The following is an 18,496-nucleotide window of genomic DNA, read 5'->3' as shown; positions in this document are numbered from 1 at the left end:
ACTCACAGTGGACACCGAGGCCGATGAGTCCAGCCAGCAGGAAAACACTCAGCAGCCCCAGAAAGACAAGAAGGGCTCCATGAAATCTCCTCTGTGAGCTCCCCAGACCTGAACAGAGAAACGGTCAATACAGTCAATGATACAACAGTAAAAAGAACAGCTGATAATTGAGATCTTTGTGCAACATTTTTACCTGTCTATTTTGTTGAAGTTCTTGAGTCAACATTTGAATAAGCATAAGCTCTAGATTTGCTGATTGTTGAGTCACAAGAATTACAGGAGACAAAAATAGTTTTGAGTAAAATTTTACTTCATAAGTTTCTTGTCTTGTTTTACTTTTTAAACAGAAATCAACATATGGATGCTGTTTGGTAGTAAGCTCATTGGAAGGAGATTTTCATTTGTCGCTCGTAGAGAAAATATTCATATTGTTTTTCATAATACCAATAATGGCTGCTTATGTTTTTTGACATTCTTACACAGAATGGTCATATTTTACATGTCTGTAAACTGCTCTCTTATACATTTGTTCCACAGAACAGTGGCAACAGGGGTATCATTGAGGAAGTAGATAAGTTAAGGCAAAGCCTTGTGGTACTTGTGTCCATGACACCACTGTCACCAATGTAAAAAATCAGCTGTGTAAGAACAAGCAACACTGATGTAGCAGTATCACCTAGCAGCCCATATAACATACTAATATCACAGTGTAATGGAAAAAACAGTGTTTATGGTGGCACTTATGGGTTTAAATCAGAAGACTTCAAAGACCCAGAGCAGTTGGAAGGTTTAAAAGTCAGAAATATAAGGAGAAACAGTGAGATGTTGTCATTAATTCTATGCTGAACAGGAAACTAGTGAAGAAAGGCCAACACAGGAGTGACGGAGGAGCAGCAGCATTTTAAATAAGTGGCATGCGGGATATTGAAGACTGACTAAGACCAACTTATAAGGAATTACAGCAGTCTAATGATAGATGGCCATCTAATGGGGTGCCTATGCCAAGGCATAAGGAGTGAGATGGTAAGGGTTAGGGTAAGAATATCAGCATCAGAGCCAATCAGAGGCAGAATAGGGACAGGTCAGAATGCGGGTAGGAAAAAAAATAAGGCAGTTGACCAGGCCTACACACAGACCCACACAACGGAGCCACTGCTGCAGATCCTCCTAGAGTGACTTTACCCTCATACTTCTCCAGCGAGGACTCTTTCCCCCAAGTGTGTAGACATGGTTTTAACTTGACAGGCTTTATTTTGTCGGACAGACAAAATAAACAGTTGTGTATGTGCACTTGTTCTCTATCTCTTTTCTCTTTCATATGCACACGTGTGCAACCACATAAAGAGCCTGACTGCACAAAGTTTACTTTGAATATGATTTAACTTATATCATGACATTTTCTGATTTGAAATGGATTTTACTTTTTAAAAATTAAATCTGGGACAAAAATTAATATTTAAAATTGACATATGATAGATTTAACAACTATTAAAAATGAATATATAATAACCTGTATACTGTTTAAACCAACTATCTGCTGTAAGGTTTTCAAAGCACCTGAGATTCTGGAGCTCCTTTCAGTTTGTTGATTTTGACGATCCAACTCAAGGGTTTCATTATAGAGTCACAGCAATCCTCAAACCTACCTTTAAATCATATCATAAACTTCTTGTATTATTTTCCATTCAAGTCCTGAAGTCATGGCTAGATATTTCACTGTGACATCAGAGCTCACCTGAGATTTATTTTAATAAATTGATCCCTACTTTTAGAACAGGGACTGTTACTTTTTGGGGTTTTTTTTGAGAAAATTGAAAGGAAAACTGAATATAGACCTATGGAATTACACTTGAAAATAGGGTCCAAAATTCTGAAAAATACTGAATGAAACATATTTACTCTATCCTGATGACATCACACCTGCACCATCTTTTGTTTCAAGCCCACAACACAGATCATATGTATTGGTGTATACAGCAGGTGTAGGAACCACAACACAAAAGTCTAATTATATACACAATACACATTAAAGATGTCATATTGGTTTAGACTGAAGTCCAGCAGGATACATAATATACAATATGATCTACATTGTGTCATAAAGCCCAATATTACATTCTACAATTAAGTCCACATGCAGCTCTTCTATAGACACAAAAGACAGTTCTGTGGAACCTTAATGCTTGGAGGTGGAGGTTGTGATGGATGGTAGGTGTACAAACGGTCCTGTCTAACAGTCAACGTTGGTTCCTTTGAACCATGAAGACAATCCTTCTTCAACTCCAACCAAGTAGTTTTAGTTAAGTAAACAAAAGAACAGCCATCCCTCATGTCAAAGCCACATGGTTTGCTGACCCACCCGTCCACCTGAACTCTTCCTCAAGTCATTTGTACAAACAACCAGTGCTTTTATTTTTCTGGTGTCATCCAGTAGATTGTCTAGATTGAGATACAGGATGTTCTGTTTCATTGTTAGAGTTGTTTTCTTCACTTAGTGCCTGTTGAATACAGCATGAGAGTGTGGTGAAAAGACAGATCATCTTTTAACCAAGTTCAGTTTTGAATGAATGAAATCCCCATCTGTAGCTGACCTCTCACATCCCAGTACAACAGGGTTTTTCTGCACAATTAATGATGATAAAAGAAACATAAAGACACTGAAACAAATTAATTATTTAAAAAGATTTTAATTGTTTTCATAATTACATAAAAAGCCACAACCAGTATCAGCTACCAGCATTACAAAGGACATCATGACAAACGTCTGACTCCAGTACAGTGCTTATATGTTGTAATTGACTGACTTTATATTGACTCATCTGTTGAATAGTTTTGGTTTACATTTCATCTAAAATAATTTGATAATTTTCTCACAACAGCAAGTGTTTCCTGAGTGAAACCACTAATTATCAAGTAAAATTCACAAACACTGATGGCCTCTGCTAAAGAGATCTGTCAGCTGCTGAACACACTTCATTTAAAAATTATTTTCAGGAGAGCGTCATTTGATGATATAGTAAGACATAATTACACAAAATCTATATTACATTGTTTAATTATGATATGAGGGATGTCATAAGAAATGGTCTCAATCAGGTTTTTTGCAACTTTCAACTATCATGAAATCTTTAGCTAAGACATTAATCAAAATAAAGGTTTTTATGAATCTGTTGCATTTTGCAGAGGTTTGGTTTTGTTTTATCTGTTTGCTTCTTTTAGTTGTTTGAAACATTGGAAATTGGTTAATGAAGCTCTTCTGGCAAAAGCTGTAAACATCTAATTTATAGAAATCTCTTTAAAAAGGCAGAGCAGAAGCAAAAGGTCATCAGCACAGCAGAGAAAAGTTTTAAATTCACACACATACAAACTGATTTGCCTTTTGCAAAATCATAGTTTGCTTTGAAAAAGCATTTTTACATATTATACACCAGCATTTTTCTCACAGATCCACTGCAGAGAAGCATCACATGACCGATCATTCCAGTTGTCTTCAGTACTCTTGCCAGATATGATATGTGCACAGTCCTCTTCACCCAACTGCGGATCTCCATTTCCATTATTAGGCTCATTTGTCTCCCAGTAACTACAGGTCAGTGAACAAGAGAATCGTGACACTTAATCTCTGACATGAACACAGTCCTTCACTGGAACATAAGAAAACTGAATGTGTCTCATTCTATTCATTGTACTTATTCTTCCTGGCAAGAAGTAGGGTTGTAAATAATATTTCTTCACAAACATCACAGAATGGAATTTCTTCTATCTTGCATGATGTGCCTTAGTATAGTTTTGAGCCATAAAGTAACAAATTGAACGGGGCTGCAGGTTCACTGTAGTATTTTTCCTAAATATAAATTTGCAGTCATCAAATAGCAACAAAGGAGCCTCCTGTATAAATAAACACCCTCATAGTGTTCTGGTCATCAGTTACAGTACTGTACAGTTGGTGAAGTGTGAAACTTGACTGTGGACCAGAAACCCTCTCAGATGCACCATGAAATGGTAGTTTGGTTTGATTTTTTTCTCATCATTATCATTTTGCACTGATGATTTAACCAGAAAAGCTTCAGACCAACCTGGAACTGCCAGTCACCTCACATTGTCTGTGATAGAAGATCTAATACATATCACCAACCTCTAATATACAGCAGTGATTGTGTATGTTGTCAATAAACAACCAACTGAAGCCAAACCTTAAAGTCAGTGGTATTCCATCAATCCATTTCCAGGTTCCCTCTTCGTCTCTGTCAGTCAAACCAATCCAAGTTTCTACCTCAGTGAAGGTAGACAAGAATGTCTGTTTTCAAAAAAGGGAAAAAAGCCATATTATTTATATTGTTGTTTAAACAACAATATGCAGTTTACATAGGATTACTCTGAACATATTTGCTAAAAATCCATTTAACTATTATTATTATTGAAATATAATAATAATAATATCATTATCATCATATTTTTTTCTTGTTTGATAAACTTAAATTTTAGATTTATTTAAAAAAACTTTTTTGAGGTGCCCTTTTGTTTTTTCAAAATCTCACTTGTACAGTCCTTCTTTAATCCTTTAATGCATTATGGGTTGTTATGTCTTGTTATTTGTACAAATAGATAAACTAAAGGAAAAAAACCCAAAACAAATCAAAAAAAATATTGACAGCACAAAGCTTAGTAGAAGCTAGTGGTGTAACAGAACGTAGTTCATCTGTGATCTGTATGAATTGCCTCCCACAGTTCAGCATGAATGTGAACCGCGGATAAACTGCAAAATGTAATGTCTCATTGGAGACAAAGTAAACAAACTGATGTAGCTACAAGTCATGGACAGACAGCGTGTCACTAACAGGATTTTGAAGAACAACAAGCAAACCAGCATGTAGTGGGTCTGTAGTGACATCTGCAGCTATGTTAACATGATGTTTAATGTGCTGCAGCTGAGCAGCTAATTAGTGATCTAGCTGCTGACTGACATTAACGGTGCACTTTTCCCTGGTGAATGTTTGTTTGGTGGCTCATTCAACAAGCTTAACTGCAGAACAAGACGTGTGCTCATGTTTGTAAGTTATCATCAAGTTTTGATGATGTGGACAAAGGATATTTTTTCATTCACTACCATGATTAAAAGAAAAAGGTATCATGCCTCATATTGCATTTTAATTTAACAATTTCATACTGAATATTTGATATATTTCAAGGTTTTAATTAAACATTGGAGATTTTGAATATTTTCACAGAAGACCACTGGCAAAAGTTCCTTGCTTTAAGTCTTTTACAGAATAAATGGAAAGTAAAGTTATATTTGTCTCCTTTTTCTTTTTTCTCTTTTTCCGAAAAATGATCCGATCTGTGACTCAAAACCATGATACGATCTGAACTGTGAGTTTTGTGATCTGTTGCACCCCTGGTGGGAACTGATTCCCCCAGACTGACCTGTATTTGTCCTCATTTACAAGCACATTTATGTAGTGACTGCTAGTGTTAGCACTATTTTAATACTTATTTATAAATTTCATCTTTCTCAAGAAGGAAATCAGGAAATAAGAAATGTCATTAAATTGTGCATAAATTACTGCATACAGAATTCCTGTTGCCAAACATCATCATGTTTTTTCTTAAACTGATACACAGATCTGTACTGATTAAATACTTACAGTGTATGAGTGACTGCTTCTGGAGTTTGATTAAAACATAGTGAAAGGTTAAAAGAATGTTAGCTAGCTTGCTAAAGATGGAATGAAATACTTTGATTTTAAGGCAAATGTGCAAACTTAAGAATACCAGCAAAACATGCTACAGAGCAGCACAAGTTCATTCAAATCATTTGAATTATTGTTGTCAAGGTGTTGAACACCAATGATCCATATAAATCAATTAATTACTGAATTAATAAATAAGTATTTTAGCTTTTTTCAAGGTACAGCAATATTGCAATTAGGCATAGTTTCTTTGCAAACATAGAAACAAACACTCTGTACCTGTTCTTCAGTGCTGTCTATAACCACCAGATCTGCTCCTTTCTCTCTGCAGTCCTGTCTGCCTCTTGACCAGGAACCAGACTCACTGGAGAGGAAATAACAGGAACATCTGAACATCCTCCATCCTGCAGGACAAATTTTCTCTGTAACACACAACATTAGAAATTAGACAAGAATCAAGTCTGTCTGTTTCCAAAGTATGAGGGTTAAAACAACATAACATGTGACTAGAATTGACTTGTTGATATTCTACCAACTATGGAGCATTTCTGGTGCTGGGGGGAGGGGGGAGGTAATGGGACAGAGTGCACAGTAAACTCAGCAGCCACACATTTCTTTGTTCTGTATTTCTCTGTTTTGTGTTGTCAGGTTAAGCTAACCCATTGTTGCTAACTTTGGAGCTAACCTCCTTCCCTTTTCCAGCATTTGGGGAAACAACACAGACTTTTTGGCATTTATTAACTGGCACACTGTAGTCTGTACTGTATTGACAACTTACTACTAACCTTTTCCTTCGCCCCGCTCGCATCCACTGTCACTTCTCTGCCCCTTCTCTGCAAACATACTCCTTAACGGAACCACGCTACCAGTGGTTTCCCAGGTAACGACAGAGGTTGACTCACGTACCGGAACAGCGCTGCACAGAGACTCCCAAACGCTATCAGGATACCAAGTATTAAAAAATATTTTTTTTGGCCTGACGGGGGTTCTCGTTGTGTCAATATGGAGAAACAGTACAGTTAGACCTAGCAGTCTCCATTAGGTTGGGCAAGTTCAAAGTTGTGAAAACAACAACGTTTTCACAGGTAATTTGTTAGTCTGTCCCTCCCGCCACAGGAAATAATGGATTACTCCTGGAAAGCTATTGATGTAGCACTTTTCTCCTTATGAAAATAACACAGAGATTATTCGACCAATGAGAATTTAGTCGGACGAGAGCATATCGACCAACTAATCGACTAGTCGACCAGCAGACTACAGCCCTACTGTATAATTATGGTTATAAGCACTCATAAATATTCATAATGCTTTATAACAGTAATCATAACACATTATAGAGCATTATAAAGCATTTTATAATTATAGGTAATACCTGAAACAATTCTGCCTTACCTGTAGCTGTATACTTTACTTTTATGTAAACGTTTGATCAACAAAAGTGACTCCTTAAAAAAAATAGGTGCAAACCCTGCACTGGAGTTAAAACTTGGTAAGTCTCAATATTTAAAAGCAATATTTCATGTTAGTAAAAAATCAGCAGTCTTACCTCTGTCTAAAGTCATCTACAAATAAGCTAGTGTCCACTAATGTCCCTGTTATCTGCCACCAACACCACTATTCCTCCCAGGTGTCAGGCTCCTCATTCACTTCCATTCATTTTGAGGACCAAGTCCTCAAAATAAGCAAGTTTTTAAACAAGAAAAATATGACAATGAAGATTAAGATTTTAATGTAAAGAAATAACTGTCACAAGTCAGTAAGTCTTCACAAATGTCATGTGCAAATGTGTGCTTGCAGGTTTGACACTTACAAGTGACAATTAGGAGGAAATGGATTTATTTAGACTCAGTAAGACTTTACTAAATATTTGAATGTATAAAAACATCATATTAAAATACTCGACTAAAACTCCTCTCAAGCTGTAAATCAGATGCCAGTTTGAAGAAATCCTTTAGTGTTACAGTGGTAAACTGGTGGTAATGGCAGATAATGGTGTGTGTGTGTGTGTGTGTGTGTGTGTGTGTGTGTGTGTTGTGTGTATGTGCGTGTGTGTGTGTGTGTGTGTGTGTGTGTGTGTTTGTGTGTGCGTGCGCATTTGTGGTTTATGGAGACATTTTGCATGAATACACGCCACACTGTGAGGACATTTTGAATTGTGAGGACAGGGACAGGGTCCTCATAATTCCGACAGCGTAGAAGTGTTTCTATAAGTGTAGAGACCCAGAATCCAAAGTTTCAGCAAATGTCTCCACTGTTCAGATTTACGTGAATTTGTGTAAAATCTGTGTATGACACAGCGGCCTCTGTAGGTGGGTCGATGTAACTGCACCCGCTAATGAATAATTCACACGTGTAAAGTTCACAACTTTTGATTGGCTGACAGTCGCCTGTCCTCATAATTATGGTTTTTATCAAAACTGCTGTGTTACCCCAAACGACCAATAAGCTAACCATGCTAACCTAATGTTATGCTAACTGACGGCGAATAAGCTAATGATGCTAACGTCATGTTATGCTAATCGCAGTGTCATCTTCTGAGAAGATATATGTATATATATATAATGCAAATATTTAGGAGAGCTGTGTTGTGACACCTGTACTAGTATATAGTATGTATACTATAGCATATCTATTTGTTTGGCACATTTCCTACACAGGCTATACTGGTACACTTAAAAGACTGAAAGTCAACTGTAAAATAGGTCTGCAGTAAGTTAGTTAACTAACTATGATAGTTAAACTGATCAGATTTTTTTTCTATATCTTTACTGAAGTCATCATCATCTTCAGCATGAGATGTCAGCAATGAGACCACAGAGAAGAAGAGGCAGCATATTTTTCATCTTTGGGCAAGGACAAGGATGGATTCAATATAAAATATATTAATTCATTTTAAGGTGAGTTGCCATTTGTTAAAAATTCTTTAGCACAGGCATACTTTTAATTATTGTTTTAATCTCTTCATATTTCTGACACATCTTCTGTTCTTCGTTAGGTGGAGGAGTTTTCAGTTGCTGCCACTTTCAGAAGTGAGACTTTCTTATTGAATATCAAGGGGAAATCATAGGCAAACAGGAACATGAAAACAGGTTAAGACTGTATCATGATGTCCTGAAGGTTTTCATGTTTGAATTTCTCTTCAATGGGAAAAAACTATGGTACGTGTGTTGTCATACTTAATTTACAGTAATTTTTGTAAGTTTAATTTCACCCAGAAAAACAAACTCTGCCATTTTGTACTAACTTGATGTTAGTAGTAGTAGTAGTAATAGTAGTAGAGGTGGTGGTGATTTATTTATTCATTTAGTATAGTGTGCTTCTGTCATTATACTTTAACATTTTGTAATCAGAATTTTTTGCAATTTCAATATTGATGCAGCCAGAGAGGATGACTCCCTAGGGAGACTCGTCAATGATGATCATGTAAGCCCAAACAGCAGAATGAGGATCATCACTGTGGATAGAAAGCCTCATCTCTGTTTATTTGCGATCAAGGACATCAGGCCAGGGGAAGAGATAACCTACAACTATGGAGATTCGGACTGGCCATGGAGATTAAAGGTACAGTCAGAACTTCATTTTCACAAAGAGCTAACAAGTTGCTGTTTGAGTCTACCATAATTTCAGTATTTTCACAAAAAAAAAAAAAACAGGTGCACCGTGTAGAGCAATACTGAATAGAGCTTTGTTTAGTCACTAAGTATTTTTACATGAACTTGGGTATCCCTAGTGATAGTTTACCCCTATCATTCTCCTGTATAGATAATTGTGTTGTTAACTCACTACGTATCAACAGGTGTTATTGTGCCTTATTAGTTATTTAATGATATTTTTTTCCCTTTCTCTACACAAGGTTGCAACTGAAGCACATCCTCACCATGCAGCCTGGGCATCTGACTGCACCAAAGACGTTGAACAGGTGACTTCATTTCCATTGAATGTTGATATTGATGGCAGATTTTTTTCAGTAGCAAAACAGTTTTGACTGGAAGTTGACTGGAGGGTATAGATACACAGTCCTCAGTGTGTCTACAATGGTCAGGTATAGACACTCTGAGGGCCGTGTATTTGGACACTGTCAGTGACATTATTGAGAAATGTGTTTTATGGGCTAGGTGTTATAGATACACAGTCCTCAGTGTGCATGTTCTGGTTAGGTATAGACACTCTGAGCTCTCTATATGTACACTATTAAGTATTTAGTAGTATCAGTATTACTTTGTAACATTAGATGCGTAGCAGTTTTTCATCATTGCCGTATGGAAGTGGTTTATTGTATTTTATTGACAGTGCCATCAACAAAATACCAATTCATATGGAATGCCATGAAATTTTTGCCATAGTACAAAGTATAACTGAACAATTAACACTTATATTTGTGTAAAAATCTATTTTAATTTCACTATTGTATGTGTTCATATAGCTTTTGAGCGAGAGAGAATCTCCTGTCATGTCTCCTGTCCCGTCCTGTCCAGACAAGACACTACATTACCATTTCATCATCATCTGTCTTGTCCTCATTATATAATTGTATTGTTAGCTCTCAGGGTATCAGTAAGTACAGTCTTTTGTGTCTAAATGTATGTCACAGTGCTGTATTGGCTGTTGATTTCTGTGAAAAGCTGAACAAATGTTTTTATATTTACATACAGTATATTTGAGACCTTATCATTTTCCTGTAGAGATAATTGTGTTGTTAACTCACTACATATCAACAGGTACAGTCTTATTGTGCCTTACTGGTTATTTAATTATATTTTTTCCCTTTCTCTACACAAGGTTTCAACTGAAGCACATCCTCACCATGCAGCCTGGGCATCTGACTGCACCAAAGACGTTGAACAGGTGACTTCATTTCCATTGAATGTTGATAATGACGTCAGATTTTTTTCAGTAGCAAAACAGTTTTGACTGGAAGTTGACTGGAGGGTATAGATACACAGTCCTCAGTGTGTCTACAATGGTCAGGTATAGACACTCTGGCAATATCTTCAGTTAAAGAGTAAAGGTTGCATTTCAGCCCTAACACTGAATTGTAAGTTTCTCTATCAAATCAAATCATTTGAAAATTTATGATGTAATCTTTGATACACTGTCTTTTTTTTTTCAACAGAACTGTAAACATGATGTGGTTTCCTCAGAAGTACCAAGCTCGGAGAAATGTGTGTTGTGTTATGGACCCTTCTCTGCCTTAAAATGGATTGGTTTGAGATGTAAAGGTGAGTATTTTGTCTTTGAGTAAGATATGTATCCATTTTTGGTTTTCAATAAACCGTAACTATTACTGCCGCCATTTTTCCACTGTTTGAATGGATTGTTGAGTGAAGGCGGTTCAGTGTTTCAGTGTGACCCAACTTCACACTTCTTTCTTAAGTTCACAAATATCCTTATTTTTTAAAATTCTCAAACTTTAAAAAAAACAAAATGTTCTATGCACAAAGTTACAACACATATTTTCACAGAGGTCAGCAAGTGCTTTTGGTTTTAATTTGTGCTTCTGAGAGTAAAAGGTGAATTGAGGAAAGGTGGAATTGATTGGATGAACAGTTTAAGAGATATGTGAAGGACATACAGACATATAGAGATTCCCTTTCTGGATAGTTTATAGCCACTTGCTGTAGAATCTTCTGAAGTTATTGAAAATTAATTGAGATTTCTTTGGAGTTGTTGATTTATAAGCTGCAGGTGGCATAACAATTAAACATTAACATCAGAGGTTTGGTTGACACTGACATTGTTTTTGTTAACTTTTGTTTTTGTAGGGCAGAACAGGTGCAAAAAGCCCAGGAGGAAAACAAAACCACATGAACGCCTTGGTAAGAGAGAGATAGTCAGTTGTTTTCTTCCTGCCAATATTAAAGGAATCTTTAAGCCAATAAACAATAACAAAGCTTTTTTAATTGGCCCACACTAACTATTTTAAAACCCCCAAAATGCTGTGGTAATATGCAAGGTATTCCCTTAATATTTACATGTATAAATCTTTTCAACTAAAATGTTAAATATGCAAATAAATGAGTGATCTGTGAGCCATACACCGGCAAACACCTTTTACAAATCTTGCAAATATTGTGAGTTGGGATGCAGATTTGGTACAAGCAGAGGAAACCATCAGATCAGTGCAGCCATACTTAACATGGTTTCAAAGTTGTAATAAGTCATATTATAAATGTGGAGAAAATGAATTTTTGACCTACAGTTTGGGTTTCTATTTACAATCTGGTTTCTTTTTTCTTTTTTTTTATAGCGTTTCTCAAAAATGCTGATGAAGGGCTTGATCCCAGGAGGAAACGAAAGCAGCAGTGGTCTCCATCTGAGGTTGCAGCAGCGCTGAGACATTTCAAAAGTCTCATCAACAACGGGAAACTAGCGACAGTGTCAGCAGTACAAGACTGCTGAGCATCCTGCTCTAGCCAATCGCACAGTTCAAAATATAAGACTTTGTCAGAAATCATGGCATATCCTTAAAGAAGAAAAGTGGTGACTGAACAGCCGCCATTTTTGTTTTCATTTGTGAAGATCTCCTTATAGTTAAAGCTAAAGGTTTATATCTGAATTATAGAATTGTCATGTTCTGACAAAAAACACAATTAAATTTAAGTCCTTGTTCACTGACTTCTGCATGTGGTTTAATTTCCTTATCTATCATCTATCCATTACAAGGCTGTACCTGATGTAGATAACAACCAGTTCACATAAAAAGCATCATGTGTTTTAGTAACATGCCAGTATTAGCCCTTTGTTATAAAATGGTCCTCACAGATCAGTTATGTCTTTCCATTTCTCAGTGCTGTTGTGTAAAACAATTTGTCCTCATATATTAGGTGTGTCCTTTTAATGCACACTGCCTTCATTTCAGTGTTTGTGTGAAGCCAAGTTCCATTAAGTCATTTTAGACCCTTCAAGTCACTTCAGTGACACGTTTGTGTGTGTGTATAACTACTGTTCTTATAAACTGACTAGGTCCTTATAGTTTCCATTTTTGTGATAGGCGGGGCTTATGCACCTAATTATCTATGTCCTTACAAGGATGCGTGTTGTCAGGTTGTTATATTTTCAGTTGCTTTGTGTGTATTCAACTTTAGAAGTGAGATTCTGGTAGTATGGCTCAAAATAGATTTTTTTGATACTGACCACGTCTTTGTGGAGCAAGTGGAAAGAGGGGTCCATCTAATACAGCAAAAAACAGTCTTAACAGAAACTCATGTTTGCTTCGAGAAGGGTCGTTATGCACAGAGATATGTGGTAGAGACACATCTGCTGACTGCAGATACATTTTACAGAACTGAGAGTACAGAGAAGCGCCTAACCACATAATCTATTTCGTTTTCACCAGAGTACTTCTGTGTTAAAGAATGTATGTGTGCGATGTCCACACTTACTCAGCCTGTTCCGCTCTTTAGTCTTTTCAATGATGCTGGCGTTCAGCAGGTCTCTCTCTTAGTCGTTTCAATGATGCTGGCGTTCAGCAGGTCTCTCTCTTTAGTCGTTTCAATGATGCTGGCGTTCAGCAGGTCTCTCTCTTTAGTCATTTCAATGATGCTGGTGTTCAGCAGGTCTCTCTCTTTAGTCAGGTTGGCTTTTACAGTGGAGAGTTCTTCAGCTGAATGCTGCACTGAGTAATGGTCTGAAATCAATCAAGAGGCAGTCTTATGTTTTATAAAAGATCTAAAATAGCAAATAAATAAAAAGTCAGTGCATGATCAGTAGACTAATGGGTGATTTGGAATAAATTTCTTTCTATCTATGGGCCCTTTTTTGGATTCATATTGAAATTGCTTAAATGCCAGTCACTGCTCCTCCTATAAAGGGATCTTACTATTTCATATGTAACATCCTCATTGTATACTTAATATGCCACGCCTTTTGAGTAATGCCACTCCTGAGATGATGTATGTTCACATTAGTGGATATAATTTGTCAAAAAAATAAAAGTAAAAAAAAAACTTAAATAATAATAAGGGACATGTTTCTACAACATTAAATACAAAACTACAAAAATAGTTACTTTATCCACTCAAGTCAAAATATTTCCTCATTTTGGCCCGTCATTGTGACCTGTGTGAAAAATTAAGTTTTACACTTCACTTTCACAAAATCATATTCACAAAATATGGAAATGTTGTTGTTTTTTTCTTCATAATATCTTTGTAAATAAAATGGAAGAGATGGAAGAAAAACAATTTGTCCTCATATATTAGGTGTGTCCTTTTAATGCACACTGCCTTCATTTCAGTGTTTGTGTGAAGCCAAGTTCCATTAAGTCATGTTAGACCCTTCAAGTCACTTCAGTGACACGTTTGTGTGTGTGTATAACTACTGTCCTTATAAACTGACTAGGTCCTTATAGTTTCCATTTTTGTGATAGGCGGGGCTTATGCACCTAATTATCTATGTCCTTACAAGGATGCGTGTTGTCAGGTTGTTATATTTTCAGTTGCTTTGTGTGTATTCAACTTTAGAAGTGAGATTCTGGTAGTATGGCTCAAAATAGATTTTTTTGATACTGACCACGTCTTTGTGGAGCAAGTGGAAAGAGGGGTCCACATCTAATACAGCAAAAAACAGTCTTAAGAGAAACTCGTGTTTGCTTCGAGAAGGGTCGTTACGCACAGAGATATGTGGTAGAGACACATCTGCTGACTGCAGATACATTTTACAGAACTGAGAGTACAGAGAAGCGCCTTACCACATAATCTATTTCGTTTTCACCAGAGTACTTCTGTGTTAAAGAATGTATGTGTGCGATGTCCACACTTACTCAGCCTGTTCCGCTCTTTAGTCTTTTCAATGATGCTGGCGTTCAGCAGGTCTCTCTCTTTAGTGATTTCAATGATGCTGGCGTTCAGCAGGTCTCTCTCTTTAGTCGTTTCAATGATGCTGGCGTTCAGCAGGTCTCTCTCTTTAGTGATTTCAATGATGCTGGCGTTCAGCAGGTCTCTCTCTTTAGTCGTTTCAATGATGCTGGCGTTCAGCAGGTCTCTCTCTTTAGTCATTTCAATGATGCTGGTGTTCAGCAGGTCTCTCTCTTTTGTCAGGTTGGCTTTTACAGTGGAGAGTTCTTCAGCTGAATGCTGCACTGAGTAATGGTCTGAAATCAATCAAGAGGCAGTCTTATGTTTTATAAAAGATCTAAAATAGCAAATAAATAAAAAGTATCCTATCAGTGCATGATCAGTAGACTAATGGGTGATTTGGAATAAATTTCTTTCTATCTATGGGCCCTTTTTTGGATTCATATTGAAATTGCTTAAATGCCAGTCACTGCTCCTCCTATAAAGGGATCTTACTATTTCATATGTAACATCCTCATTATATACTTAATATGCCACGCCCTTTGATAATGCCACTCCTGAGATGATGTATGTTCACATTAGTGGATATAATTTGTCAAAAAAATAAAAGTAAAAAAAAAACTTAAATAATAATAAGGGACATGTTTCTACAACATTAAATACAAAACTACAAAAATAGTTACTTTATCCACTCAAGTCAAAATATTTCCTCATTTTGGCCCGTCATTGTGACCTGTGTGAAAAATTAAGTTTTACACTTCACTTTCACAAAATCATATTCACAAAATATGGAAACGTTTTTTTTTCTTCATGATATCTTTGTAAATAAAATGGAAGAGCTACATTGAGAAAAAAATGATAATACATAAAGAAAATAAGAGAATGGAACCAAGACAACCCAAACTATAAACTCAAATAAACATCCTGGTAAAACATGAGCATTTTTTGATAATAGTCCTACATGATCACTGATTTCTGAATGTTAACCAGACTCACAGTGGACACCGAGGCCAATGAGTCCAGCCAGCAGGAAAACACTCAGCAGCCCCAGACAGAGAACAACAGCTCTATAAAATCTCCTCTCTGAGCTCCTCGGACCTGAACAGAGCAAAGACCAGTGAATCCAATCAATCATACAACAGGATTAATGATAGATTAAAACATACTACTCACAGCTCAGCATGTCAGCCTCTCTGTCTGACTGAACATTCTTACCTGTCTGATTTGTTGAAGGTCTTGAATCAACAGGTTTCATACGTTTAACATTGACATAGATTTCCTCCATCACTCAAATGGATGTTATGTTAAAGATGAAATGCTTGTTGGTTTCAGTGTCTCTGTCTTTTAACTACCGAGGAAGTCACCAAGGTGGAGGTGTTAGGTACCACATGTTGAATGTGGTGTCTGTGACAGCTCTCTACTGTCTTCCTTGAAACAGGATTGTTATAGTAAAACACACCAAATTACAATTATAGAGGATTAAAGACCCTAAATTTACAGATTATGTTTTTACCATGACGTAATTTGTTACTGAACATATTTTTATGAGGGGCCGTTAGGGACATTATTCAGAATTACTTGCATATACATGTACTTTTCCTCTCACATACACATATGAAACCAGACTCATTCACATACTATACCAAAAACCACAAACACATACAAGTGCAATGCTTTTACATACACAACTGAAACACTCTCATGAAAACTATTGAAAAGCTTCCACACATACTAGTAAAGTGTGCTCATATACACAGTTGAAATGCTCTCATAAGGTATTGTGAAATCCTTTTATATAAACCATTGAAAAGCTTTCACATTCACTATTGAAGAAAAAATTGTATGATGCCATTTCAGTCTGTTGTATAAGAGGATTTCAGTTAAAACAGAAGGCATTTCAGTTGAACCGGAAGGTGATTGAGAAAAGAGAGCGCATGTTTTTTGTTTGTTAGTCACACTGATGTCTGCTCAACAGCCTGCAAGAGGCAGGGCGTTACTTAACAATCAGGCAGCAACCGACTGTTGCAACTCCAGGTGTGGACACGCTAGACAGTCACGTAGCATCGCTCTTCCCATCCCGCCAGTGTAGCAGCGTGCCACTGCCAGCTGCAGCTCCAGTCAGGAGAGAATGTGCACCATGTTATCAAGCGCAGCAGTTCTTCAGCACATGGACGTCACGCACGAGGAGAAGGTAATTATAAATAGTCAGGAGTTTGAAATGATCTTTTATATTGCTGTCCTACATTATTATTATATCAGGTTACACTTAACTCTATCTGAATACTTGCATGTCCAAATACCAATCTGAAAAATGATTATCTGAATATTTTGATATTCAGGGCCAGGCCTAACTTACTCTATAGCTTAGCTTGATATATTTATAGAATGGCAATCATTTCCACTCTTATGTATTAACAGACCGTTACCCATTATTTCCCCTTTGGCAGGGACTGTGAACCGACCCCTCCTGCTGCTTAACGTTATATATTCCCTCTCATTATCTGGATATAAGATATGAAAGCAACGGCAAAAAAAGTAGCAGTAGTTTTATAATTCGGTGCTCTTTCAAATCTTTGCAGGCAAACAAGAGGAAATATATAACGTTAGGCAGCGTGGGTATGGTTCACAGCCAGAGGAGGGTCGATAAGGGGTGACGGTTAGTATTTTGCTCTTGTGAAACTTGCCATACTTGATTTATTAGATATATCAAATTATTTATTACTGCACTATTTACTATTTGTTACTGCAACTGCAATATGATTTGTAATATAAGAGGGAATGATAATTTTGGCTGTGGTTGTTCCACTGGATTATGAATTCTGTAACTGCCCTTTCTATTCTTGGTAAATAAACATTATGCAGACAAAACAGATGTAGTTTATTCAATGAATCCAGTATATCCTGTTTCTCCATGAAGTTAAAAATGTTTATAAAGTGTCTTGATACAACTCTATTGAGTTCTGCCCATAATCTCTCAGTCCTTTGGTTGTGTGATAACTCAATGACTGTTCAATCCCCTTCATTCCAACATAAAACGAGCAACCTGTATATTTTCCATACTGTGATCACATTTGACCCTTAAGGGCAAACTAAAGTTCTTTACTCCTCCTAAAAACAATTAAAAGACACTTGAGGCTCTGTTGTTAAATAAGCACCATAAGTATGTAATAGTCAACACAGCCATGAAAAACCATCCACCACCGAACCAGCTTGTGGTTGACGTCAAATGCCTGTTGGGAGATATACACTACATTAAAGAAAATATATACTTAAAACTTACCAACTATATCAAAGTGTTGTATACCTCGGTGGTGGAAGAAGTATTCAGGTCCTTTACTTAAGTAAAAGTACCAATACAGCAAGGTAAAAATAAAAGTAAAAATCCTGCATGAAAAATCCAACTTTAGTAAAAGTATTATGAGCCTGATGTAGTTAAAGACTGACTGACTGAGTGACTGATATATTATTATATATGACATCATTAATACTGAAGCATCAGTGTTAGAGCAGCATGTTACTGTTGCAGCTGCTGGAGGTGGAGCTAGTTTCAACTACTTTATATACAGTTAGCTAGTTTAGTCCAGTGGTTCTCAACCTAGGGGTTGGGCCCCTCCAAAGGGTCAACAGATAAATCTGAGGGGTCATGAGATGATTAATGGGAGAGGAGAGAAGAAAAAACAAAGTTCTGATACACAAATCTGTTTTCAGACTTTTTCTCTAATCTTGGATTTCTGGTGAAATATTGGATCATATAAACATTTATTGAAATGAAAGCATGTGAGAAGTTTAGAGGGAAAAATCACTAGTTGGTGGAACTGTTACCAACTAATAGACATCTGAAATGCGACCCCGACTACACACTGCTTTTTGTAAGACGTCAAAAGTCAAAAAGGTTGGAAACCACTGGTTTAATCTTTTACAGTGTGTTGGATTTTAAAAGCTTGTTATATTATCCATTGTGACAAATCTTCATCTGAAAAGTGACTAAAGCTGTCAAATAAATGTAGTGGA

At 36.6% G+C, this 18,496-nt stretch overlaps 2 protein-coding genes across 4 annotated transcripts; one reads left to right on the top strand and one right to left on the bottom strand.

Moving 5' to 3' along the window:
• Positions 1-2,685: 2,685 nt before the first annotated feature.
• LOC121906608 (hepatic lectin-like) lies at positions 2,686-17,794 on the bottom strand. Of its 3 annotated transcripts, XM_042425536.1 has the most exons (5): positions 15,482-17,794; positions 14,452-14,781; positions 5,970-6,112; positions 4,194-4,297; positions 2,686-3,583 (listed from the first exon to the last, which is right to left on the bottom strand). In XM_042425536.1, exons 1-5 carry the CDS (start codon positions 15,618-15,620, stop codon positions 3,421-3,423), a joined length of 879 nt encoding a protein of 292 aa, XP_042281470.1. In that variant the 5' UTR covers positions 15,621-17,794; the 3' UTR covers positions 2,686-3,420. The 3 variants fall into 3 exon arrangements, 2 of the variants coding, with proteins under 2 accessions (XP_042281470.1, XP_042281471.1); XR_006098687.1 differs by lacking the exons at positions 14,452-14,781; positions 15,482-17,794 and adding an exon at positions 6,223-6,238; XM_042425537.1 differs by lacking the exons at positions 2,686-3,583; positions 4,194-4,297; positions 5,970-6,112 and adding an exon at positions 13,115-13,317.
• LOC121906615 lies at positions 7,010-12,305 on the top strand. Its single transcript, XM_042425553.1, has 9 exons — positions 7,010-7,179; positions 8,465-8,587; positions 8,686-8,848; positions 9,070-9,251; positions 9,544-9,609; positions 10,470-10,535; positions 10,804-10,909; positions 11,453-11,506; positions 11,938-12,305. The coding sequence occupies exons 3-9, from the start codon at positions 8,833-8,835 to the stop codon at positions 12,087-12,089; spliced, it is 642 nt and encodes a 213-aa protein (XP_042281487.1). The 5' UTR covers positions 7,010-7,179; positions 8,465-8,587; positions 8,686-8,832; the 3' UTR covers positions 12,090-12,305.
• Positions 17,795-18,496: the final 702 nt, after the last annotated feature.

Source organism: Thunnus maccoyii, chromosome 11 (genome assembly GCF_910596095.1).
Source record: "Thunnus maccoyii chromosome 11, fThuMac1.1, whole genome shotgun sequence".
Lineage (NCBI taxonomy): Eukaryota > Metazoa > Chordata > Actinopteri > Scombriformes > Scombridae > Thunnus > Thunnus maccoyii.
The sequence above is the reverse complement of the archived record's forward strand: the minus strand, read 5'-3'. Positions and strand labels throughout refer to the sequence as shown.

What these genes read in the sequence shown, in the direction of transcription:
- LOC121906608 (XM_042425536.1), bottom strand. Translation starts at nt 15,620, where the DNA reads ATGATTGATTGGATTCACTGGTCTTTGCTCTGTTCAGGTCCGAGGAGC. An exon ending in TAAAGAGCGGAACAGGCTGA is followed by an intron (nt 6,113 to 14,451) that starts GTAAGTGTGGAC and finishes TGTGTGTTACAG; the next exon opens with AGAAAATTTGTCCTGCAGGA. An exon ending in GGAATACCACTGACTTTAAG is followed by an intron (nt 3,584 to 4,193) that starts GTTTGGCTTCAG and finishes ACTGACCTGTAG; the next exon opens with TTACTGGGAGACAAATGAGC.
- LOC121906615 (XM_042425553.1), top strand. An exon ending in ACTGGCCATGGAGATTAAAG is followed by an intron (nt 9,252 to 9,543) that starts GTACAGTCAGAA and finishes TCTCTACACAAG; the next exon opens with GTTGCAACTGAAGCACATCC. An exon ending in GCACCAAAGACGTTGAACAG is followed by an intron (nt 9,610 to 10,469) that starts GTGACTTCATTT and finishes TCTCTACACAAG; the next exon opens with GTTTCAACTGAAGCACATCC.